Here is a 22,282-nt window from a genome sequence, read left to right as displayed (position 1 = left end):
CTCATAAAGACTAATAATGCAATAATGCAATTTTCACTGAAGTCGATATCACAATCATAATAGACCCTTTCTCAATACCAAATATGGTTATTAATATAAAATAAAATGTATTGGGAAAAAAACTATTTAAAATAAACAATATTAGCCATTATAAATGTATAAGAAGTTTGTACAATAGGAAATAAACAAACCATCTGTTCAGTCAAAAGTACAAAACCAGCGCTAGTTACAGCGTACAGGATTTCAGTTAAATACAAATATCAAGTTATGAAACTTAGTTTGGCCTTTGGTCAAATTGAATTGCTTTGGAACAAGTAATAAATTAATAAGATTGCACAAAATGAATTATACCCATTTAAACACTATCTACATAAGAGCCAGTGACAAATTCCCGAAGGATTGGCCTGTTCAAGCTGTTCTCGGCGGGTACACGAGTAGAATTTGTTAAATTATGGTGGCTTTGCTAGATATTATACAACTTATATATAGACATATCATCTTTTCATGCCCTGTAAGAAATGTATTTTATTTCTCATTTGATCTTATTTGCCATTTAATGACCTTCGTGACCAGAAGTTCTTTAGTGTTAGACTGTTAGACATGGATGTGTGTGTGTCCAGCAATCATAGATCATAGATCATAGATTGCTGTTCCTTTTGTGTACTTTCATTTTTGTACAATGAAAATCTAGACAGAAGGAAATAAAAGTTTCCATTGAGCTTGGTCATTCCGGCTGGTTGTATCTCCCTATATGCTTATTTGCATGTGGCGTGAACATGCAAAGCAGAAGTAGCACACAACATGCAAAAGAACTGAGCTCTGCCCTTCTCTCTCAACAGGAAAGAACTGATCAGACCAATGGGAGTGAGGAAGGATGGCACACTAGCGCCCCTAGGACAAGCTATCCATGAGTGCAGCCCACCGCCCAGCAGTGACTCGGACTCAGACTAGCAGGAGAAACTGGATTTCACCGAAACCCTTCAGGCACCGCTGCTGACGGCTAGCCGCCAGTCTTACAAACTGTCGCTTGCACAAGGGGATACTTCAATTACTTTTGTTGCACGAGGGGCATGTCTTTCTAATTGGGACATATATGAAGTACGTATTGAGCAGAGAGAGAAGAAACACGTTTAAATAGATGTCCAGTTGTGATCAGACATCAAATGTGATCAGTGACTGTATCAGATGGAACTGTTAAGTAGGGAGTTACACAACTTATTCACGTGTCTTTGATGCTCTTTGTGAACAAGTAAATGCACTTGGTCTTCAATAACGGAAGTATAAAGGCTTCATGACACTTACTCTTACAAATCAATGTTTAAAAGCTGTATTTATTATTACGGTCCGTGGCTATTGCTAGCTCACAGATTGAAGAAACCGGTTTTATGACGTTTCAAAATACTTGAATGGCTTTTGAAATGTTATATTCCAAAACAAGCCATGAGATTGTTTTAAGAAATTATTTGTCTTACAAAATGTGCATTGAATTTTTTTTTTTTTGTCTCTACCACTTAAGCCTTGAGTTTCAAACAATTATCTGTCTTTTCTAATGTTATATATTTTAGCTACACTGTTTTCTATATACTTTCTATGTGTTTTGTTTTCCTTTTAATGTTGGTGTAATCTTTTTTCCTTATTTTCTAATGTTCGGTTTTATACACAAGACAAAGCATGTAATTATATTCAGATTTTCTAAATGCTCATCTTCTATAACCACTATAATAAAAGTAAGAGTTAAGGAGCTTTGTAAAACTTGGTAATTTTCCCTCAACTTTTTGAATTTAGCATGTTTTTCATTTCAGACAATCATATACAATAAAACAAAAACCTACTAATCTAATTCACTTGTTGCATGCATAAACTTTTCTAATTGTTTTCGTAACAGTCCTTGAATAAAAAAAATTTAAAATCCAGACAAAGAAAAAAGTTAGATCAGTTAAAACACTAACCCTAGATCTAATTCTGCAAGATATCATTAAAAAGTCAAACAAATCAATTGATATCTTAGATTTTGAATACACCTGTTGCTTTGCAAGATCCTTTGGATCCAAATTCCAGTGTTGGATATCTTTGTTACACTCAGATGTACATGTACAAAAAGATCAGAAGGTGAAGAGACGAGATGAATATTTTTATTAAATACTGTAAGATGCAATGTCTATTAACAGTAATAAAAGTACAAAAGTACAGAACAGAAAACAAGCATTTTAATATTCAAAGTACAAATGGTAAGAACGGTATGTTTAAAGAATGCAAGCTCAAACTATTAACAGTCATTCAACTGGAGAGGTACATGGTTCCATTTCCAAGACGAAAAAAAAACGTTGCGTGAATCAAACACTGACAAAGGCAGCTGGTTAACAGGCTTTAACCAAACTGCACACATGAATAAAAATAAAAAAAAGTGATGTATTGAAATATTTAAATGGGCATTGTGGCTTTTTGTCCACATTTCCAAAACATGCCAAACTCCTATCCAAATCCCTGAGGGACATGAACAGATACGATCTCAACAGTGTGGTAATTACCAGTGACTTCACTGATCCTGTGCAAAATGAAATTGCGCTCATAGCCGTTCTCATACGCAGAACCTCACACACGCGCACACACACACAGCAGCAGCAGGATATTGGGGTTCTTTGTTACCGACCAAAGACGTTTATTAGAGTTTTGGGGGGTTGGAGCTCCCGCTTGGAGGCTGCAGTGCCTGTGAAAACACACAGTGGGGGCACTGCACACTTGGGAGGTCACGCATCCCATGCTAATTTAGCGCTGTTCGCTCACTGGGGCCAAACCAGGACTCGCAGACTAAAATAACCTACAACTAGCAAACATGAATATAGGAGACACACATTTACATATACACAAACATACATATATACACACACATTAACCCCTTTCTGCACCAAAACATACTGCCAACTATTCCAAACGGATTAAAATCTCAAATACAGTTTGTAGAAAGCTAACAAAACCTTGACAATATGGCTTGCCCAGAGATAATTAGCCATACTAAATTAATAACAAACAAAAGTAAGTGCCATGTCTGTAGTTTTTCCCCCCTGCAGTAACAGGGCCTGATAAAAACATAAAATTATAGCCATTTAAGTTCTCTGCGTATACATTACAGTCTTTTCGTAGAGTACAAGAGCCAGATTTTTCAAGATATTCTGATGTGAATTTTCAGTCAAAATAAGCAGCAGACACTGATTTTAGCTGGGTTTGAAATAATGAGTCCAAACCCACCAGAAGCGGCCAAGTTTCACTGCCTGAACAAATGCGGCTGGTGTTCATCTGGTCAGAATAAGACACCACTACAAATACAGTAAAACTGGCTGTTAAATACTGGTAAGAACGCCGACGTAAAACATTCAGATGCACTGAATTATATAAACATCAATATGGGTCTTGAACCCTTGCCAGGTCTCCATTTCACACCCAAGGATATTTTAAGCATACAGAGCATCTCTGTGGATGATATTAATGCATGCTGTCGGTCTCCGAGGAGTCACTGTTCTCACCACTGCTACTGCTGGGGTCAGTGTAAGAACAAACACCATTTTCATGGCTGTTCATCAGGTCTTGGATCTCGGTATGCCACCCCAGGATCTCTGCGAGTTTTCGGACCGAGTCGGCGAGATCTCCCAGCTCCATATAGTCGCCCCTCCTCAGGGGCCTCCGTTCAAAGGGCCCGACCGGATCGCGGTTTAGCAGCAGACGAGGCACTGTGGACTTTACGGTGTTAATCAGGCTGGCGAAGGGCTCGATCTGTCAAAGCAGATTAAATGGAATCATTTTTGATTTTATAATATATACACACAAAGAAATTATTCAATAAGAATGCATTCATTTATAAAGCAAAAGTAAAGACTTTTACATTGTTACAATATACTTTTGAACTTTCTATTCAAAGAATCCTTTAAAACAAAACGCTTCACAGTTACCACAAAAATATTACGCAGCATGACCGTTTTTAAAATGGATAAGAAATGTTTCTTGAGCAGCAAATCAGCATATTACAATGATTTCTGAAGGATCATGTGACACTGAAGACTGGAGTAATGATGCTGAAAATTCAGATTTGCATCACAGGAATAAAATCACATTTTAAAATATAGCGAATCAAAAGTCATCTTCATTTGTTAAAGTATTTCTAAATACTACAGTTGATTTAAAAAAAAAAAAAATGCAGCCTTGCTAATGACCACAAAAAACTGGCAAGTTATTATTATTAAAATATTTGTTCTTAATTGTCATGCGATACATTTTTAAACAGTACAAACATTCCATTAATCCCATTAAAACATTTTTTTTTTAATTAATTAAAATGACAAAAACACTGCTAAATTAAATTAAAATTAATTAAATGAATTAGCAAAACAGTGCAATAATGGAGTGACATCACACTGCAAAAAAACAGTCAAATACACTTACATGCTAAATAGATTTATATGCATTTTATTATTAATATTATTAACAATAAACATTTTAAACCCACCTTTAAAGAAGTGCCCATGATCATGAGGAGGTCAGCTTTTGGGAAATCTTTGGCATGTTGAAAGTACTTTTCTGGCAGATCCTCTCCAAAGAATACAACATTAGGTTTGACTGCCCCGGCGCAAAAAGTACAGATGGGCACGTTGCCATTTATTATAGCTTGCTGAAAAAAAGAAATGGAGGATTATGTCGCATGCTAAAATGGGGTGCATTCTAGGAGTGATCAAAATTAGAAAATGGATTACCTTGGCTTCCTCTGCAGGATATGGCGTATAGCAGAGGTGACAGGCAGCAGTGGCAAAACTCCCATGAGCCTCCACCAGTTTATCATCTGGGATACCGCACACTACAGACAGGGTTTAGAATAGAACACTGCAATAAGACTTAATAATGATGTTTAAAGGGACAGTTCACCAAAAAAAATTTAAATCCTGTCATTTACTCACCTTCAAGTTGTTCCAAACCTGTATGAATTTCTTTCTTGTGCTGAACGCAAAAGTTGTTCAACTCAACTGTTTGATTACATTCTTTTAAATATATTTGTGTGTTCAGCGGAAAAAATAAATTCAAACAGGTTTGGAACAACTTGAGGCTAAGTAAATGACTGATGTATTATTTGAGTGAATGGTCCCTTTTTATTTTAGTTTGACTTTTTTTAATCTTACGCTTTTCAAGTCCATCGATGTTCTGAGTGTACATGCGGAGCAACAGGCCCTTCTGATGCAGCATACGGATGAAATAGTGAACGTAGTTTGGACGGTGGTGTCCAGGGTACAGCTCTTTAGCCAATGAGAAGAAAGGATGAGGGTTGTCAGAGAAGTAGTCAATGTTAAAGATGGCCTCTGGGTAAGGGATGTCATACTTCGCAAGGTTTGCATAAAGACCCGTCCCTGGTGTCCTGATATTGAGACAGTTGTTAGCCGAGTGACCAGATGATTCAGAAATAGGTTAAGTTTTGAGTGAGTATCCACCTGAAGTCTGGTATACCGCTGGCTGTGCTGATACCTGCTCCAGCAACCACCACAATGTTTCGCACCCGTCCAAGCTTCATCAGCCTGCCGATACTTCCCAATGCCTCGCGTGGCACAGAGCTGCCAGAGGGTGAGGAGAGAACAGACTTGGTGCTGGGACTCTGGTAGGACTTCCCTTCCCTAAAAAGAAGGAAAAATGAACAAACATAACCGGCTTCTCAAACAAGGGGGAAAAACCAACAAATAATTTTGAGTTAAAAAAATCCCCTTCGGACATCACTTTTGACCACTAATGTATGGTTTAAAAAGGTTTTCTTGCACTGAAATGAAGCCAATTTTGTAACAAACTACTTTGTAATTGCTGATTGTTTGCTGGAAAGCATGACAAGGATGTGGCATCTCACCGTGCTAACAAGGCCTGCTGTTCACTCACGCTCATTAGGCTGAGATCATCGACAAGGCCTGAGTCTGTAGGTTTAGTGCGCTGAGAGTCCTGAGGGTTGACGATTGAACTGCGGGTCACCCTGGTGACGGCGGGCGGAGTGATCCTTCTGTCCCTACTCGACTTCGCCTTGCTCATGTTGACACCTGGAAAGACATTTAATTTGTACGTTTATTGGTGCACATTTTTATTTCTAAAAGTATACAGCTAGATTTTCAGAAGGAAATATCGGTCCTTGCAAGGCTACAATAATGTTGAAGGTTTAAGCAAGCTTAGATTTTATGCAAAGTTGTACTTGCTAATGTACAAATGCGGCTATAGACCAGAGCAAAAAAAAAAAAAACCCTCCATATTTTCTCATTATTTCAGTATTGACCCCATATAAAAATGATTTCTGAAGGGACAAACAACTAAGGGCATTTTCACACCAATAGATCGATTGCTTTGTTCCGAAACAGGGACCTAATTTGTAACAATGCTGCAGTTTTTTCTTGGCTCGGTTCGCTTTCACAAAAGTTTTCAGTTTCCTCGGTGTCATCAATAAAGATGATTGATAAATTCGCTCCACGAGCTTATTATGGCTTTATTTGGAATTGTTGAGACACAAAAACTATGAATGTAGCCATCATTCCCGCTGATAAATTATATACTACATTCGTATTACTGCAGCAAATTCAAACACACTCTCTCTGGATCTCCCAGCGCTAGAGTTAACAGTGTCAAGACACACGAAAACATAGTCAAGGCTTCATCGGGACAGCATTCTCGCAAAGAGAAGCACAATTACACTACATTTTAAGAGGAAGAGGGACTCTTTTGGTTTTCAACTGTGATAACTAATGTGCTCACTCACAGAATCAGACACTATGACTATTACAGTATCCCACTATCCCAGGATGTCCTACGATAAAGAGTAGGGGTGTTACCCCTGCATCCTGGCCAAATTTGCCCAATGGCCCCTGTCTATCATGGCCTCCTAATCATCCCCACATATACATATACATATATATATGCGATTGGCTGCACTCTGTCTCCTCTCCATCAATCAGCTGGTGTGTGTGGTGGGCGTTCTGGCGCAATATGGCTGCCGTCGCATCATCCAGGTGGATGCTGCACATTGGCTGCACATTATAAAAAAAACGGTAAACATGAATTGCTAGTTGCTTTTTCCTTTTACCTTTCTTAATCCGCCCATCACAATATTTAAAGTAATTAAAATCATAGAAGAGCTCTGCTGTGTCCTGCCTTTGGCTGGCGTAAAGCTTCAACGTACTAAAACTGTCAAGCCCCAACAAAGCTAATGGTTGTAATATATTTAATGTCCCCCTCCACTTGCGTTCAACAGCCCACAGCTGTGGCAGCTTTACGGCTCGGGGAAGGGGAACGGGTACAAGAGGGTGTGAAGGGGGGGTAAAAGTGTCCAGGATTGACTATGTGTCAACAAACCCAGCTGGAGGAGAAAGGAGGAGGCCATTTAGACCAAAAAAGGAGAGTGAATGGAGACAGATGATGCAGAGGTAGAATCCAATAAAGAGTTTGTGGGAAGCGAGAGGTGAGGAAGATGCCTGGAGCCGTGAGAGGGCATTGCTCAAGCCTTTGACATCTTGTAAGGATGAATGACGGACAGCGACTGGGACGGACAGACAGAGAAGGAGGGAGAGAGAATAAAAGGTAAGAGGGGATACAAAGAACCACATGCAATAAAACAAGGCCTGCGTCACAGCATACAAATGCGATAAGACGGGGCTTTCAACGACACACCTTATCACAGGCGAAAGGGGCACAGTTATCACATTCACAAGGACAATGGGTCAGTGTTCGGAGTGATAAACAACTACCAGGGGCCGCAGACGAGTGCGAACAAAATCTGGCAACCTGCAAACCAAGACCCACTATGACTCAATTCAACTCAGCGGTGTTTTAGACTAAACTAGCTGCAGATAAAATTTAATTAGTCATTTGTTGGCCATTTAATCTTTTTAAGCACATCAAGGCAAGTCCTTATGAGATTCCCCTCTCCCACTTCCAATGGTGTAATAGCTACTCCCGCAGAACTATTAAAAACTACAGGGGATGGGAGGTCACTGCCTTTGACTCCCCGCTAACCAGAGAGACACTGCTGCGCACATCCAATATTTCACAGCTGAGCTTATTAAGACTCGCACAGACGACATGGAGAAATCTAAAGTACAATGCGCTTCTCTGTTCTGTCACAAATTCAGAGACTCAAAATGCATGAAAAACTTGTCCTGAAGTGGGAATCCTGAGGGGGAAAAAATTCCATAAATAAACAGCAAGCATCAGGCAACTCCAGGAGACAATCATGAAACATTCATTTCAAAAGGTTGAATGTGATTAAGGACATAAATGATCTGACATCTACTTTTGTGATAGTGACGTTGCTTAAGAGTATTTGACTCACTGCGCTGCTCTCTTTTTGCTTTAATGTTACAACCAATAACATTATTATAACTGATATTATAAAATCAACACTTGATTTATATTGTTTGAATGTCTGAACAAAAAACTAGTGTAAAAGGACCATTTTAAACCTGGCAAAGTTTTCAGTGGAATTTGATATTGTATATAGGGGGAACGCAACGCTATTTTATCATATTAGATACATTTAAGTGTATTGAAAGTTATGTTATAATGCTACTCTGTGCGTTCGCTCAGCGGCTACTATGAGACACTTGTTGAACACTGCAGTAAGCTAGATCGATAATAGGCATGGTAAAACATGGTACTTACAGTAAATCAAGAACACGAGATTTAAACAATAATACTGTGTTGAGCTATATAATAATGGTTACTTTTCTGTCGGTATATGCATCCAAACAGTTGCTAACCTGTCTAATAAAGCACATAATATATTAAAGCGTCTTTGGTGTTTCCATGGTTTCTACAAAATCGAGGGTAACACGGGTATGATGTCATTGATAGGTGACGTGCAGACACGGTCCGTGTCCTGGTTCAAATGGCTTATTTCTCTGGATTTAAACATTCTTGGAAACATTTGGGATAATATAAGTACACAAGTCAACAAAATATATAATTGTGGTTTTTGGATATTTTAATTTAAATGTAAAAATTCTTACATATTGTGCCTTTAATAAAACCAACTATTATGTTTATTAGCCATTACTTTGGTTAAAAAGTTATAATTTAAAAATATTTAAAAAAAAATGTAATTGTTATAATTATTATTGATGCTATTATTATTAGTATTATTAACTTTAATTTAGTGTCTAAATGAATATAAAAAATATTTATTATTAATTTGTTTAAAAAGAAATTATATTATATTGTACATGCTATAGCCATCTTATTCACTATTTTGATATGTTATAATTATATAACATCAATATAATAATAATAATAATAATAATAATAATTAATAATAATAATAATAAGTTATTTATTACTATTAATATAAAAATATTTTCTATAAAGTAGATAGTTCTGGTCCTTGATTATGATTTCTCTATAAACACCTGTTACCTCTATGTCAGTCAGAATTACTGCTCCACTGCATCGGAGCCTGTGTTGCTGAGCAGGGTTGCCAGGTATTTACACCAAAATCCACCCTATTTTCTAATTAAAACTATCCCAAAAAAAAAAAAAACCCTATCCCAATTACATTACAGGAAGGGTGGTAAAAATGTGTGTGTGCTTAATATTGCATCTCCACGTGCTACAAAATGAACCTGCAGCTTTAAAAGAATCCCAATTTCACTGGAAAAACGCGGACAACTGCCAACACTGTTAAAGAGTCTCTGTTCTGCGTTGTGCCTAACAAACCCACTGCATGATTTTCATATACTAAGCCTATAGTTTTTACATGGCACCCCCAACAAACTAATTTTTTTTTTTTTTAATTACATGATACATTTGGGTTAGTGCACTATGCCCATGGATATATTCTTGCCAAATAATGCTCACTTTTGAGATAGTTTTTTTTTTGTTTTTTGTTTTTGTACAATTTGGAAGAAACATCAAGTCAAACAACATGCAAAAGTATGTCTGCTGTGTAAGTAACAGAAACTTCACTAATCATAGGCACGGGGGCGTCTCTCCAAAGAGGAGGCAAAAACCAACACAACCAGTAGTGTAAATGAAACCATGGAGAAGGGGTTAGCAACAGGCAGTCAGGGCAGGAATGAGCTGGCTGTCAGACTCAGAGTTAGTAAGACAGCACAGAGTCATTGTGCTGATATTAGCACACATCTCTGGCCTCTCACTGCTGACAAATTGAGCTTAATTAGTTGAGCTGTTGGTCGATAAGCAGCTAAAACAGACTAAGATGGAAAATTTGTTTAGTATGGAATGTTATGCTCATTTATTCTTATAATCCGGGGGATATTACAGTCAAATATTTCTCAACACCAAAAGCTGGCTTTAAATAAAACTATGTAAATAGGTAAATGCATTTTAAATGTGTGATGTCTATATTCTTGCACACTAGTTTAAGGCTTTTAATTAATTTTTTTTTTATGTCTGTTGCCACCTATTGTGGAGTCTCCACGAGGGCCTCAGTAACACTAGTCAGGAGGAGTCTCCACAAAAAAACTAGTAATGGCTGCTGAAATTACAAGTCCTTCATTTTGAGATAAGTGTTTAGTGTTGATCCAGTAACAAATATTATTCAATGATTAATTGATTCAACCCCATAACTTGAGCCTGGTTTTGTTTAATAAGACATAAAAAGACCCTCATGAGAGTCATTGCATGTTTAAACGTACAGTCCTCCAGGAGACATTTTCTTGCTATTTTTTGTGAAACATGGTATTTTAATGTCATCACATTCAATTAAATTCAGATTGCAGAGCAGAAAACAATCATAAACTACCAATAACCATCAACACACTGTCTAGAAAGCATAATGTTATTAAATGCTGCCACTCAGTGGCCAAAGTATAGTGAAATGAAGGAGCAGGGTGTAATATTGGAACCAAACTTTTCAAAGTATCTCAAACCTCCTGTTCCTGGACATTTACTAACCTCCAGAGTTCAGGTGCCTGTACCATGAAGCCAGTTTCGCCTTAACTAAGTTTCAGTTTAGATTGAGCCAATCCTGGGTTTTAGGTACCATGAAAGTGGCTTGGCTTTTAGCTGTGTTTATCATCATAGTAACTTAAGCTCCACAGCTAACCTGCTCTGGAGCAGTTTATGTTCTGGATAAGAGATCTCAAACTGAAATCAGGACCAATCAGCTGTGAGCAAAGTGACATGTCTGATGCAATAAAGTCACTACCCCAGTTTCTCAAAGGACACTATTTGACTGATAAATCATATAGCGTGGCACTCCACACACTAGACTAGAGGAACAAAACGGTTAAATCTATGATTTCTTATTGTCATGTTTGTGGTCTCTCATATTTTAAAAATCTTCTAGTCTGTTTATCTTAATGATAATTACTTAATATAATTAAGTTTAATAAGTTTATATGATTTAATTGATTTATATAATGATAGATGTAATTAATATATGCTTAATCGATTACACACAAGCAATTTTAGTTTATAAATAATTAAACAGATAATATGTCATAAGCTGTAAAAATGTGACCTTACATGTTCAAGTCTCTAGCCTATATTTATATCAACTAGGCCTATATAAACTGATTTCACAACTTTCACAAGATATTTTCTTTATCCACTTTCATGAAAAGCATTTTCTTCTGTGTAAATGCATTTACATTCTTTATATACTTCAATCTCTTAATCTTCAGCAAGAGTGTTTTGAATCACGTTGGCTGTCTCGCGAGAAGTGAATCACACTTTCTCTGTGTTGAAAAGCATGTGATTGGCTGTTTCACTGCTGATGTCACACTTTCATGTGCATGCGCTCCACGAACTCAGGATCAAAGCCGGAGTTGACAGAGAAAGCTGATGATCAGCATCATGGTACCAACAAAGCCGGATTGGGTTGGTTTGGTTGTCAACTCGAAACTAATCCTGTAACCCTGAGTTGGTTCAGCTACCATCATGGTACAGGCCCCAGATCAAACCCTGATCCAAAACACCTGTCTGTAATCATCAAGTGCTCCTGAAGATCTAATTAGCTGAATCAGTTGTATTTGATCAGGGTTGGAGATGAACTCTGCAGGAAGTTAGATCTCCAAGAACAGGATTGGGCACCCCTGAGTTAGGGGATACAAAAGAAAAGACTGGTGTCAGTACTAAAATTAACTAGGACAGTAAAGCTGGGGCCACACTAAAAGATTTTTAAAATGTGAAACCAAAAACATGACGATAAGGAATCATAGATTTAACCTTTTGTTCCTCTAGTGTGTGGAGTGACGCGATGTGGCCAGGAAAGCACCACACACACGAACAGATTCCATTCACAAATAACAAAGTCCCGCCTGTGAACATGGGAAATCTCTCACATCAAAACAACGTCACGTGACTGACTTTAAAGTAAACAAACGTGGAGGACGACCGGCAAGAAGAAATTGCGCTTCTAGTGTATGGAATGCTTTTTACAGAAAATTCACACAGGGGGAAAAAGGAAAATGTTTAGATGAATTAATTTAAACAGTGTGAAGATAGACTTTATATGTTACACCGCAAGCTCGAGGTGAGTCTTCCATCAGCTTGCTTTCTGATTGGGTAACGTTTCGTTTCACATGAAAATCTCCAGAGCGTGCGTGCGTTTGTCCTCTGGGCTCCCCCCACACAACAGGATTTCAGATTCGCGATCGGGGCGCCTCCGACGTTCTTCCAAGCAAATTCAGTCACTCTTCTTAACACACCTCACACCACAGGAAAATCTGATAAGGTAATCTTTAGAACCATTAAAGGCTGGAATACACTACACGATTTTTAAAATCTGAACAGATTTTTAAAACACTAGGCCTCATACACTTGCCGACTTTGTAAATGGTTACAGAGAAAAGCTGGGCATCATACACTACCAGACTTTAAAATAGTTCGGAACACAAACTGAAACAAGCGCCTGGTTGCTAGGAAGTACCGTCGCAAGGGCCTCGCGCAAAGTGACAGCTGACTCTGTAAAAGCCAATAAAGTTCATGTTTTTGTCCTTCGAAATAGGCTACTATAATAGTTAAAATACATAGCTAAAATGAGACTATGAATAGTGAAGCTGTTCTATTTTGCTTGTTAAAAATGTATTATGCAACATTCATTATTTCTCTTTGCCTGAAACTGTGCGTGTGACAGTGATTCATGCGCATACATGTCAGTCAGCGGGCATCGCACGTCAGGCTCAGAGTTTTATTCACAGCTTCAAATTCTGATTTTTGGCTGCCTCTGAAATGGGTCAAACCATAGATATTACCTAGAAGTTCAAGTAAAGAAAAACACTAGAAATCCGCACTCCGCTCATTAAGGATGTGCATTTATTGCACAGAGATGGACACCTGCAGGATTTCATCTGACAGTACGCACAAACTTTTTTTTATTTAACATTAAAGTTAAATTAGCATATAGCCTAACTATTACGCACCTGTCAGAGCATCAGTGAGCAACAGTGCCGCAGAATGAGTGTAGCCTAGTCTAGCCTATCTCTAGACAACGTTTTTAAATCTGAAAACTGCCAAAAAGCAACGCAATTGTCATCATCCAGCCAGGAAAACAACTGAAAAACAGCACTCTTCTCTCAATAGCCTACTTCAGATGATTCTGTGAGAGAGCACTCCAAAAATATCATTTGTATGTTTGATATCCGACGACTGAATGGAATCAAAATCTGAAGCTAAAAAATCAGAGTCTATGACCATGATATACTGGCGATTGTCCAATGGAATCTGTCGGCTCAAATCTGCAGACTAGCTCTGACTCTTGTCAACTTGATCAGACTGTAAATCGGGGGGAAAATCGGGGCAAAAATTGTGTAGTGTATTCCAGCCTTAAGATAATGGGGACTTTACCTAGGATTGTCGGAAGGGGAATCACCCCGATTATCTTTTAGTGTGTACCCAGCATAACTGACTTAGCACTAGAACATAACAGAACTTTAAACACTAACATGTCCAACCCTTTCAGATTTTGTGAGAATTTTATTTGATTAATTAAGCAATGGTACACTAAGTTGATTTAAAGTGACAGTAAAGTCTTCTATATTGTTACAAAATGGTTCCTTTTCAAATAAATGCAAAGCTAGTGATATGAACATAGGCAGATATCACTAAAATAATTGCTTATTTGGCGTTTCTTCAACCATAGAAAAATAACTCTGGCCACATTTCACACAAAAAGACTTTTGTGTTTTTCCATTTAAACTAGATGGGGTAAAGTCATATTTTATTATGAATATATTTTAAGATAATAAATCCCCTGGTCAGGGATAAGGGCAAACAATAAAATCTCTATATAAAATAGATTTTAAAAAAGTATTAAAGAAAATAAATTAATGCTTAGTCAAAGCTTTCTAAAACATTGTATTTGTACATGTGCAAGCAAAAGCTTAGTCTGGGTTTTAAATAGAAATATCAAACAATACTGTGCATTAATATTACACATAAGCAGACCATCCGTGTCCATGCACAATCGCGGTCTTTATGTCTCGCTTGGTTGATCAATAATCTGCACATGCATTCACTGCGATGAGCTGCAAATGAACATTGTATCTGATTCTCTTGCAGCGGCTGTTACAGTGCAGCTGCATTTAATATATGACCTCTTATCAAAACTGCCCATTGCTCATGGTTAATACGTAACATTTGTCTGTCACAAAAAGCTAATATCTGATTTCTGGCTAATAACTTTGAAAATGTTGAAATGCATGTAGTATATGAAGCATACAACTAAATAATTAGTTACTTGCCTTATTTGTTTACCCGACTGAGGAAGAAGGGGAGACAGGCAACACGAACTGCAGCGAGTCGATGATATGCCTGGCGAAAAAATAACAGATTGGGAATTAATTACACATATATATCTATGCGATATCTACTGGAAACTGAATGCCATATTTGACTCTGAACAAGTCCGTTCCCGCAAAACATTACAAGCTGACAATGCCGGAAATACGTCATTTTATGAATATGGGCGGGAAACCACCCCTGTGACAGCTGCTGCAGATCAACAGCCAATAAGAACTGCTAGTTTCATTTGTTAAAACACCTGTTTACATGCAATCCGCTGTTTAGTCTTTTCACGACCTAATGGAGTTATTGTATTTATTGTACGTCTCTATTGAAGTATACAGGGCAGGATCTCATGACATATAATAAACAGTACGTCTTCCTTTAGGGTTGGGCAAAATTTTGATCTAACCCTCAGTTCGTGTGAACATTTGCCACAGCCCATAGGTTAAATTACCAATCAAGAAATGTAAACATAGTCTTACACCAGAGGAATTGCAACAATGAACAGATGACCCCTTAGGCGTTCTTTTCAGTTTTCATCTTTGTCATTAATGTGGTTTGGTTTCATATTTTAGACTGGAGAAAATTTGTGAATTTTTTTTTGCATGGTCTAAGATTAATGTATGAGCTTTATAAAATATACCAATTTTTTTTTTTTTTTTTTAAGTAAGATTGATTTGAGATTTTGAGATAATGATCAGCTGATATGTATTATCCCACTTATTACAAAACTAGTTAACAAATAAACACATGGACCTGAAATATTGGTTTGAAATTATTGTAGGCCTATTAGCATATTTGTAGAGAGTGGTGAGCGCTCCATGTTGGAAGTAGCGGAGAGGGAGGCAAAAAGTAACACGGGGTTAGTTGTAACACACATGGTTTAAAACTTTCAACACACGCCAGTATTATAGTATAGTAGTTGCTATATCAACACTATATAGAGAAAAAATTGTGCCAAAATTTAAAAATCTTTGTAAGATATCACAGAACATTTATTTAACCATAGCAAGTTACATTTTCATCTCTGTTTTTTGTGTTTATTTAAAATGAGACAAATCTAATATTATTCTAATCTTATATCTGTTATTTAACAGTTGAGATAGTTCTTTAATGCTGATCTAACCAGCAGAAGACATGTTGCGCAGGTGGGGCATGTTGTAAACCTGCGTTAAAACTATTAGAACTATGCTATTCTATTCTATATCTTTATGAATTCTATTGAGAAACCATAAGAACGAGGTGAATAATGACTGAGAGTAAATTATCAGAAATGATTCATTATTATTATGTTTTGAACTATGCTGTAGAGCTGTTTTTGTTGTCAAACTCAAAAATTAGTTTATTTTTAATGATTAAAATATGCCATTATTTTATATGAAAAAAGTTAATAATTGTATTTTACTGACAAAATATTTTAGTTGGTCTTGGAATTTTTTTTATTAGATCAGATAACATTTTAAGCTGTCATATGATAATGTTACAATGTGACCCTCACATGTTACAATGTACCCCACAAATGGGGAATGTTGTCACAATTCACTTCCATTTTTCGGGGTAAATCAAGAAAAAAGTATACACTGTGTATTAATGAAACAAAACCACATACTTATGATAGACGTGTGAAATTAATGTGGGGAAAAATAAATACTCTGAACCCCAAGTGGATTTACACAAACTGAGAAAGTCAAAGTGTTACTTTGTGCCCCGATCTCCGCAGATTTATAGGATGAGCGGTCAGTTGTAGTGTTGCCCTGGACAAGAGTCACTATTCAGAGAGGTTTCACTACTGTTCAATGTTGTGATTATATTGGAATTTGCATATTGTTTTTTTTTTTCAGAAATACCACATATGTTGTGTGAATGCTAAATGTAAACCTGTTTATAGGTAATTGAAAATGAATGTATTTTTTAAAAACACTTAAAGCAGTGACATTCATTTGAATTTCCTTAAATTCAAAAAGGAATTGCAATTCTATCATGTTCAAATTAATATTTGAATTTAAAAGGCATTCTTAATTCAATTCTGAATAGCACGCAACCATGTTGCTTACACTCCTTTAATGCTTTCGGATTCACCTTTACTGTAAAATCAGCAGGAAACCAATAAAGCTGGTTATTTTCTGACCGGACATTATTTGTGAAGTTCACATACATTTTAACCCTAAAAAAACAATGCAACACGTAATTTAAAATACAGGTTAAAACACCTGTGAAAAATCCATATGGAAGGTTTATTAACAGCACATTTTACCCTATTTTGTACACTTTTCCTATAGTTTACTAATTATAAAGTTTATAATATCACTTTGCACTTTAAGTTATCACTTTCCATTCCCACAAATTTTGTCTCAAAGAGACAAGTTAGTTGATCCATGTCCATTATCAGGTCTCAGTCAATTAAAAACCCAAGAGCTCAAGTGTATGGAGCACAGATAAGCCCTTCGTTTTCATCATAGTTTACATTCAGGCAAAGTATAGTGAAGTCATTTTACACACCAGAGGGGTAAGAACTAAAAACGTCACTTCCTCTCCTATGTGTCCACACTGGTACGTGGTTAAAAACAGCAAAGACGCCACGTACACATTATGCAAAGATAGGTCTTTATAAGAAATGTCTTGTCAGGTCCCATATCTATCGTAATTTTAGCGTGTCTTTTTGAATCACCGAAGAGAGCATCATATTTTTCCTTTGGAACAAACAAGGGGTGGAGACAGAAGTTTCCAAATCGATCTGCAGAAGTTTACAGCAGCAAACTTCTAACACAGTAAGTATACACACTACAGCTGGCAACGTTTTCCTCTTGTTACAGGGGGTTGTGGATATTTTATTCTAGTTATATGAAGTGATGAACAAGAGCTTTATCGACATGATGGCTGGATTGTCCAGTAATGCATCTCTTACCTAACGTCATGTAACTGTCGTTTGATGAGCTGCCGCCCTGTTTTCAAGTAATTTTCTTCACAGTTAGTCTGTTTTCTTCGCCTGGTTAACATGTTTTCTTCGAAAGGGTTTATATAGGATAATTTCCTAAAAGCCAATATATCGTTGTTTCTCGCATAACGCTTAATTTAAGTGTGAAAACGTGTTAATTTAAGCACAGGTTGTTATTATTCAGTCCCAGTGAAAGAAAAGACTTCACAAAAGCGCCACGTCAGATTCAGTTCAGAAACATCAAAGGTATAGCGACGTTCGATTCACAAATGAATCATTCTTTTGAATCGTTTTCAATGAATCATTTGAAACTGAAAGAATCCCTCCGAGCGGTTCTCGAATTACCTATTAAATATTTCAAATAAAACGGCATGGAAATATGTTTATGACGTGATATTACAGTTTTGTACATAGGAAACTTTAATATTAAAATTATTTGTCGGAGAGAATAATTTCTGTTAACGTAAATGCAAAGTATATTTAGTCTAAATTACTTTGTTTTTATGAGCTGAACCATGGCTGCAACAGTCTGAACTGAGAAACATGCAATAATATATCGTGTCAGTGACCACGTAATGATAAATTTAATCAGGGCATAAAATAATGGCTGATTTGTTTTAAATGTGAAAGAACCGATTCAGTGACACGAGTCTGACTATCCTTTACTAAAGTTCGTTTTAGGACAAACTTGATACTATAATGATACACTTGCTCCAAAAGTTACGTCATAAAGTTGTTTCAAGACCCTGAGGTTCTAACACTCATTCTATGATTGCTTACGTGTAACTGTACACGTAAGTAACACACAGCTCAATGAGCTGTATTTTATCTTTAGTGTCCTGAGTTAATGTCCCAATGTATGACTTCAGAATAATAAATGACTAAGGTGGAGTACTGCATCACAGCTGCTGTTAATATTTAATTATGATTTCCTAATGGTTGACTAAAAAAGAGAAATATTTATCATTTTATATTTAATATTTGTATATTTCTTCTTCGCCATTTATGAACCATTGTATGTTGTATATCATATTCAGTCATTTTATTTGTCTTAAAATAGTCCTGTCTACCTGTTCTCAATGTTTGCTGCAATGTTGACAGGGTGTTGCAGGGTACATTTTATTGACTGAGTAAACTGGTCTGCCTGGTCCTATGTTGATGTTTGTTGGGTTGAAGCCCACATTTAATCCCAACCTTCACCTTGTTTTCTGTGTCTGTCCCGCCCAGATTCTTGAAAGGCATATTATAATTTCTTCTGTGAAAAATGAATGAGGTATTCTAACTGCCACATCTTGTTTTTTTTTAATGCAGAGTAAAAATGAGTGAAACGAACCAGCAACGGGATGAGTTACCTGCATACTTGACAGATGAGCCTCCACCAGGTACTGGAAATTATGCTGACATTTTTATGTCATAGTGCCTTGCCACAGTTATTTCTTCTTGCAACAACCATGCATTTTTATCTAAGCACAGTCATGCTAAATTAATCATTTTATACTGCTGTCCTTTGTACATCTTCATGCTAGAGAATGATAACCCTCTGTGCCACATAGTGGTGCTCTTGCACAACCCAAGACTGACACTGCCCTGTATTTTCCAGTCTTAGTTTTCATATGTAGTACATATGGTTATAATATTGTAGATATGAGTTGGTAAGATTATTGAAGTCAATTTTACAACAAAATACAAATCAGGTTTTCTTCTTCAAAATTTCACATGTAATTTATTTTTACTTTCTGTATCTTTTTGTAAAATGTATTAGCAATTTCTGAGTGAGAATTGTTTCTACACCATTATTTTTTTCAGTGTATAGTAGTAGATTGGGTTATGCTCAAATTGTTTAGACACTTAATGTATGATTTGATATTCACTTAATATTCAACAACTTAACTGAGCTGGATAATGACGTTATTTTTTGCAGAACTGCTTTATAGATGAAATGAACTAATTTAATAATTGATGATCTTTACAACAGAACTTAATGAAGGTGAATAAAGGTGATTCCTAGTGACTTGATTGCCATTGCTTTAGATGACAACATTTAAAATGAACAGGCATTTATTTTAAATCAAGATGCCACAAGCACACTTTTCAAGCAATCTATTATACAAAATAAGTTTTAAATGATAAATTGCATAAATAAATAAAATAAATTCATCAGAATTATTTCACCAGATACTCTATTTGTTCTATTGAATTAAATGTAATTGTATGTAGGCATTCACATCATTAATCGTGTTATTTAATTTTGGTTACACTCTATTTTAAGATTAATATTAATTAAGAACATGTACGTTCTATAGCACTAGTATTAGGGTGAGTTGCATGTAATTATGTATCATATCCACCTTATTTTTCAACGTGGAAGTAAGGTGTTTTCTGTGAATGTGCGAAACATCCGATTTATTAGCCGCTATAGAAAAATAACGAGAAGATCATATCAAAGTGCAGTAAATTGTAAAACTGTTTGCACTACAAACCAGTGTTTATAATTAAGACAATCCCCGTTTGCAATATTAAGCAGCATAACGAGCTGTTCTGTACAGCTAAAAATAACTGGAAGCGAATGACACCAAAAGCCAGACACAGTAAAATTACAAATGGCCGTGCCCACGCTTACCTGAAAAATAAGGTGGATACTGTTATTAATACAGTTAGTACATGTAACAGTTTTTTTATGTAAATTTTTAGGCTAGACAGCTGCCCCATTGTCTTACCTGATGATATTTTTAGTATTAACATTTAATTTTATGTCCTGTAGATACCAACAAAGACCATCCCCAACCCCAGCCTGGGATGTTCTCCAGGGTGGCCGGTGGCCTGTTCAGTGTCACAAAGGGGGCTGTTGGGGCCACAGTGGGTGGAGTCGCCTGGGTTGGAGGGAAAAGCTTTAATCTCACAAAAACCGCTGTTACCTCAGTTGCGTCTGTGCCAGCGATGGGGGTGGGGCTCGTGAAGGGCAGCGTGTCTGCCGTGGCTGGTGGCGTGAGCGCTGTCGGCTCCGCCGTTGCCAGCAAAGTTCCCATTGGCGGAGGCAAGAAGAAGGACAAGTCTGATTGAATCACATGGCTCTAAGGTACATTTGTCAGAAGCATCTGCATTCTTTGACTCCTGAGCGAGTTGATTGTTGAGTTCATGCTTGTGTTACGAGCATATTTGGACCATATCCGTCTGCCTGACTGGACCAACAAAACGTCATTTGACAGCTGGGTGGCCTTCATCTGCTCAACGCAAGAACCTTTGATTTTGTGTTCTATTGGAATATGACATTAAAGTGTGTGTTGTATTCAGAGTCAAACTGTTTATCTCTGAACTATGAAGTCTTTCATTTATGACCAGAGATGGATACGTGGATCTCTAAATGTTCTGTTTATGCTATACTGAGCACACAAAGACACGTGGTTTGTGTCTGTGACCGCACATGCAAACAATCTCATATGTTTTAAACACACCTTACAGTTGAATTGCCTCAAGCCGGTAGGAATGAAGATGATCAATCAAGTGTCCCTCAAGGTGCTGTGGGGGGAAATCGCAGACTGTGGGGTGCTGATGGTGGCGGCCATCCATCTGATTGAGTGTTTGTGAGATTACTTACTTTGTGCCTCTGGGGTCCATGCCGATCCATGCTGTCCTCACACAACTCCAGTGATCGCTCTCCGTGTCCCCTGAAAAACAGAGAAACCAGACGCATACACACACATACCTACACATGTCGAGCTGTTGTGTTTAGATTTTGTCAATCAACTCCAAAAATACAATTGTGAGCCATAAATCTGAATGCCCCTAGTGCTGATTTTTTTTTTTTTTAGGGAAAAATGCGTGACAATCTACATCAAAGCATGAGTCTCTCTGTTTTGATGACTGTATTTGAAAAACCAGTGACATTTTCTTTTGTCTTTTCTATGTGTCATTCTATTATTCACTGTCCTTTTGCTTCTTTGTTCTGTATGCTCTTTTAAGTCTTTAATGTGAATTTTTTTATGGGCCAACAAGGAACCACATGAGGTGGCAAAGTATAATACAGTATTTGCTTATTTCAAGTATTTGTTTTCCCTTTACCAAAGATTACGAAAAAGGAAAAAAAAGTCCAGTGTATTTGAGAATTTCTTTTTGGTTAACGTCGATATGCAGTATACTTTATGGTATTCAGTGTACACTCTTTTTAGGTAGATAGTTATCAAATATATATTAATGTTTTTTTGTTGTTGTTTGATTTAAGGCAATCCATATTTCAATGTAATAATGTGAATTGAAAGGACTTAAATAAAGAAGTATCACTGATGCTTGTGATTGTTTACTCTTGTGGAAGGTGCCGACCTGGTCCCAGGACACACAACCTGGGAAGGTGGCTGGATTTGACCAGAATACCCAAAATTATGAAAACTATAATCATAATGTTTAAAAAAATTGCTCTCACTCTAAGAGAATATCAGAGGCTACTTCACACCAATAATGATGATACAGAAACAATATGTTTGAAATCACTTTCTAGCCATTGTTATTTAAAACTCAAACAATTAAAAGTATTTTTAAACAAAAATGTTAATGGAATAAATTAAAATATGAATATATTATATGCAAACCTTAAAAAAATAGAAAGGT

General features: G+C 36.7%; 3 protein-coding genes across 5 annotated transcripts in view; 2 read left to right on the top strand and 1 right to left on the bottom strand.

Annotated features, from left to right (window-relative positions):
• Positions 1 to 1,890, top strand: part of ric8b (RIC8 guanine nucleotide exchange factor B) — a 17,233-nt gene extending 15,343 nt beyond the window's left edge. Inside the window, exon 10 of the mRNA XM_079825559.1 lies at positions 840 to 1,890. Coding sequence (XP_079681685.1) covers positions 840 to 951 — 112 coding nt within the window. The 3' untranslated portion in view covers positions 952 to 1,890. The remainder of the gene's footprint in view (positions 1 to 839) is intronic.
• Positions 1,891 to 2,111: 221 nt separating this feature from the next.
• On the bottom strand, positions 2,112 to 17,956 carry LOC307131733 (NAD-dependent protein deacetylase sirtuin-3). 2 transcript variants are annotated; one of them, XM_079825566.1, is made up of 8 exons: positions 17,651 to 17,956; positions 14,703 to 14,772; positions 5,873 to 6,056; positions 5,469 to 5,648; positions 5,163 to 5,395; positions 4,743 to 4,843; positions 4,499 to 4,660; positions 2,112 to 3,768 (listed from the first exon to the last, which is right to left on the bottom strand). In XM_079825566.1, exons 3-8 carry the CDS (start codon positions 6,046 to 6,048, stop codon positions 3,481 to 3,483), a joined length of 1,140 nt encoding a protein of 379 aa, XP_079681692.1. In that variant the 5' UTR covers positions 6,049 to 6,056; positions 14,703 to 14,772; positions 17,651 to 17,956; the 3' UTR covers positions 2,112 to 3,480. The 2 variants fall into 2 exon arrangements, with proteins under 2 accessions (XP_079681692.1, XP_079681693.1); XM_079825567.1 differs by lacking the exon at positions 17,651 to 17,956 and having other exon boundaries at positions 5,485 to 5,648; positions 5,902 to 6,056; positions 14,703 to 14,832.
• tmem263 (transmembrane protein 263) lies at positions 17,284 to 21,961 on the top strand. Of its 2 annotated transcripts, XM_079825578.1 has the most exons (4): positions 17,289 to 17,513; positions 18,992 to 19,062; positions 20,442 to 20,756; positions 21,140 to 21,961. In XM_079825578.1, the coding sequence occupies exons 2-3, from the start codon at positions 18,999 to 19,001 to the stop codon at positions 20,738 to 20,740; spliced, it is 363 nt and encodes a 120-aa protein (XP_079681704.1). In that variant the 5' UTR covers positions 17,289 to 17,513; positions 18,992 to 18,998; the 3' UTR covers positions 20,741 to 20,756; positions 21,140 to 21,961. The 2 variants fall into 2 exon arrangements, with proteins under 2 accessions (XP_079681703.1, XP_079681704.1); XM_079825577.1 differs by having other exon boundaries at positions 17,284 to 17,513; positions 20,442 to 21,961.
• The last annotated feature ends 321 nt before the right edge of the window (positions 21,962 to 22,282 follow it).

Source organism: Gobio gobio, assembly GCF_949357685.1.
Source record: "Gobio gobio genome assembly, chromosome: 9".
Taxonomy (NCBI): Eukaryota; Metazoa; Chordata; class Actinopteri; order Cypriniformes; family Gobionidae; genus Gobio; species Gobio gobio.
The sequence above is the reverse complement of the archived record's forward strand: the minus strand, read 5'-3'. Positions and strand labels throughout refer to the sequence as shown.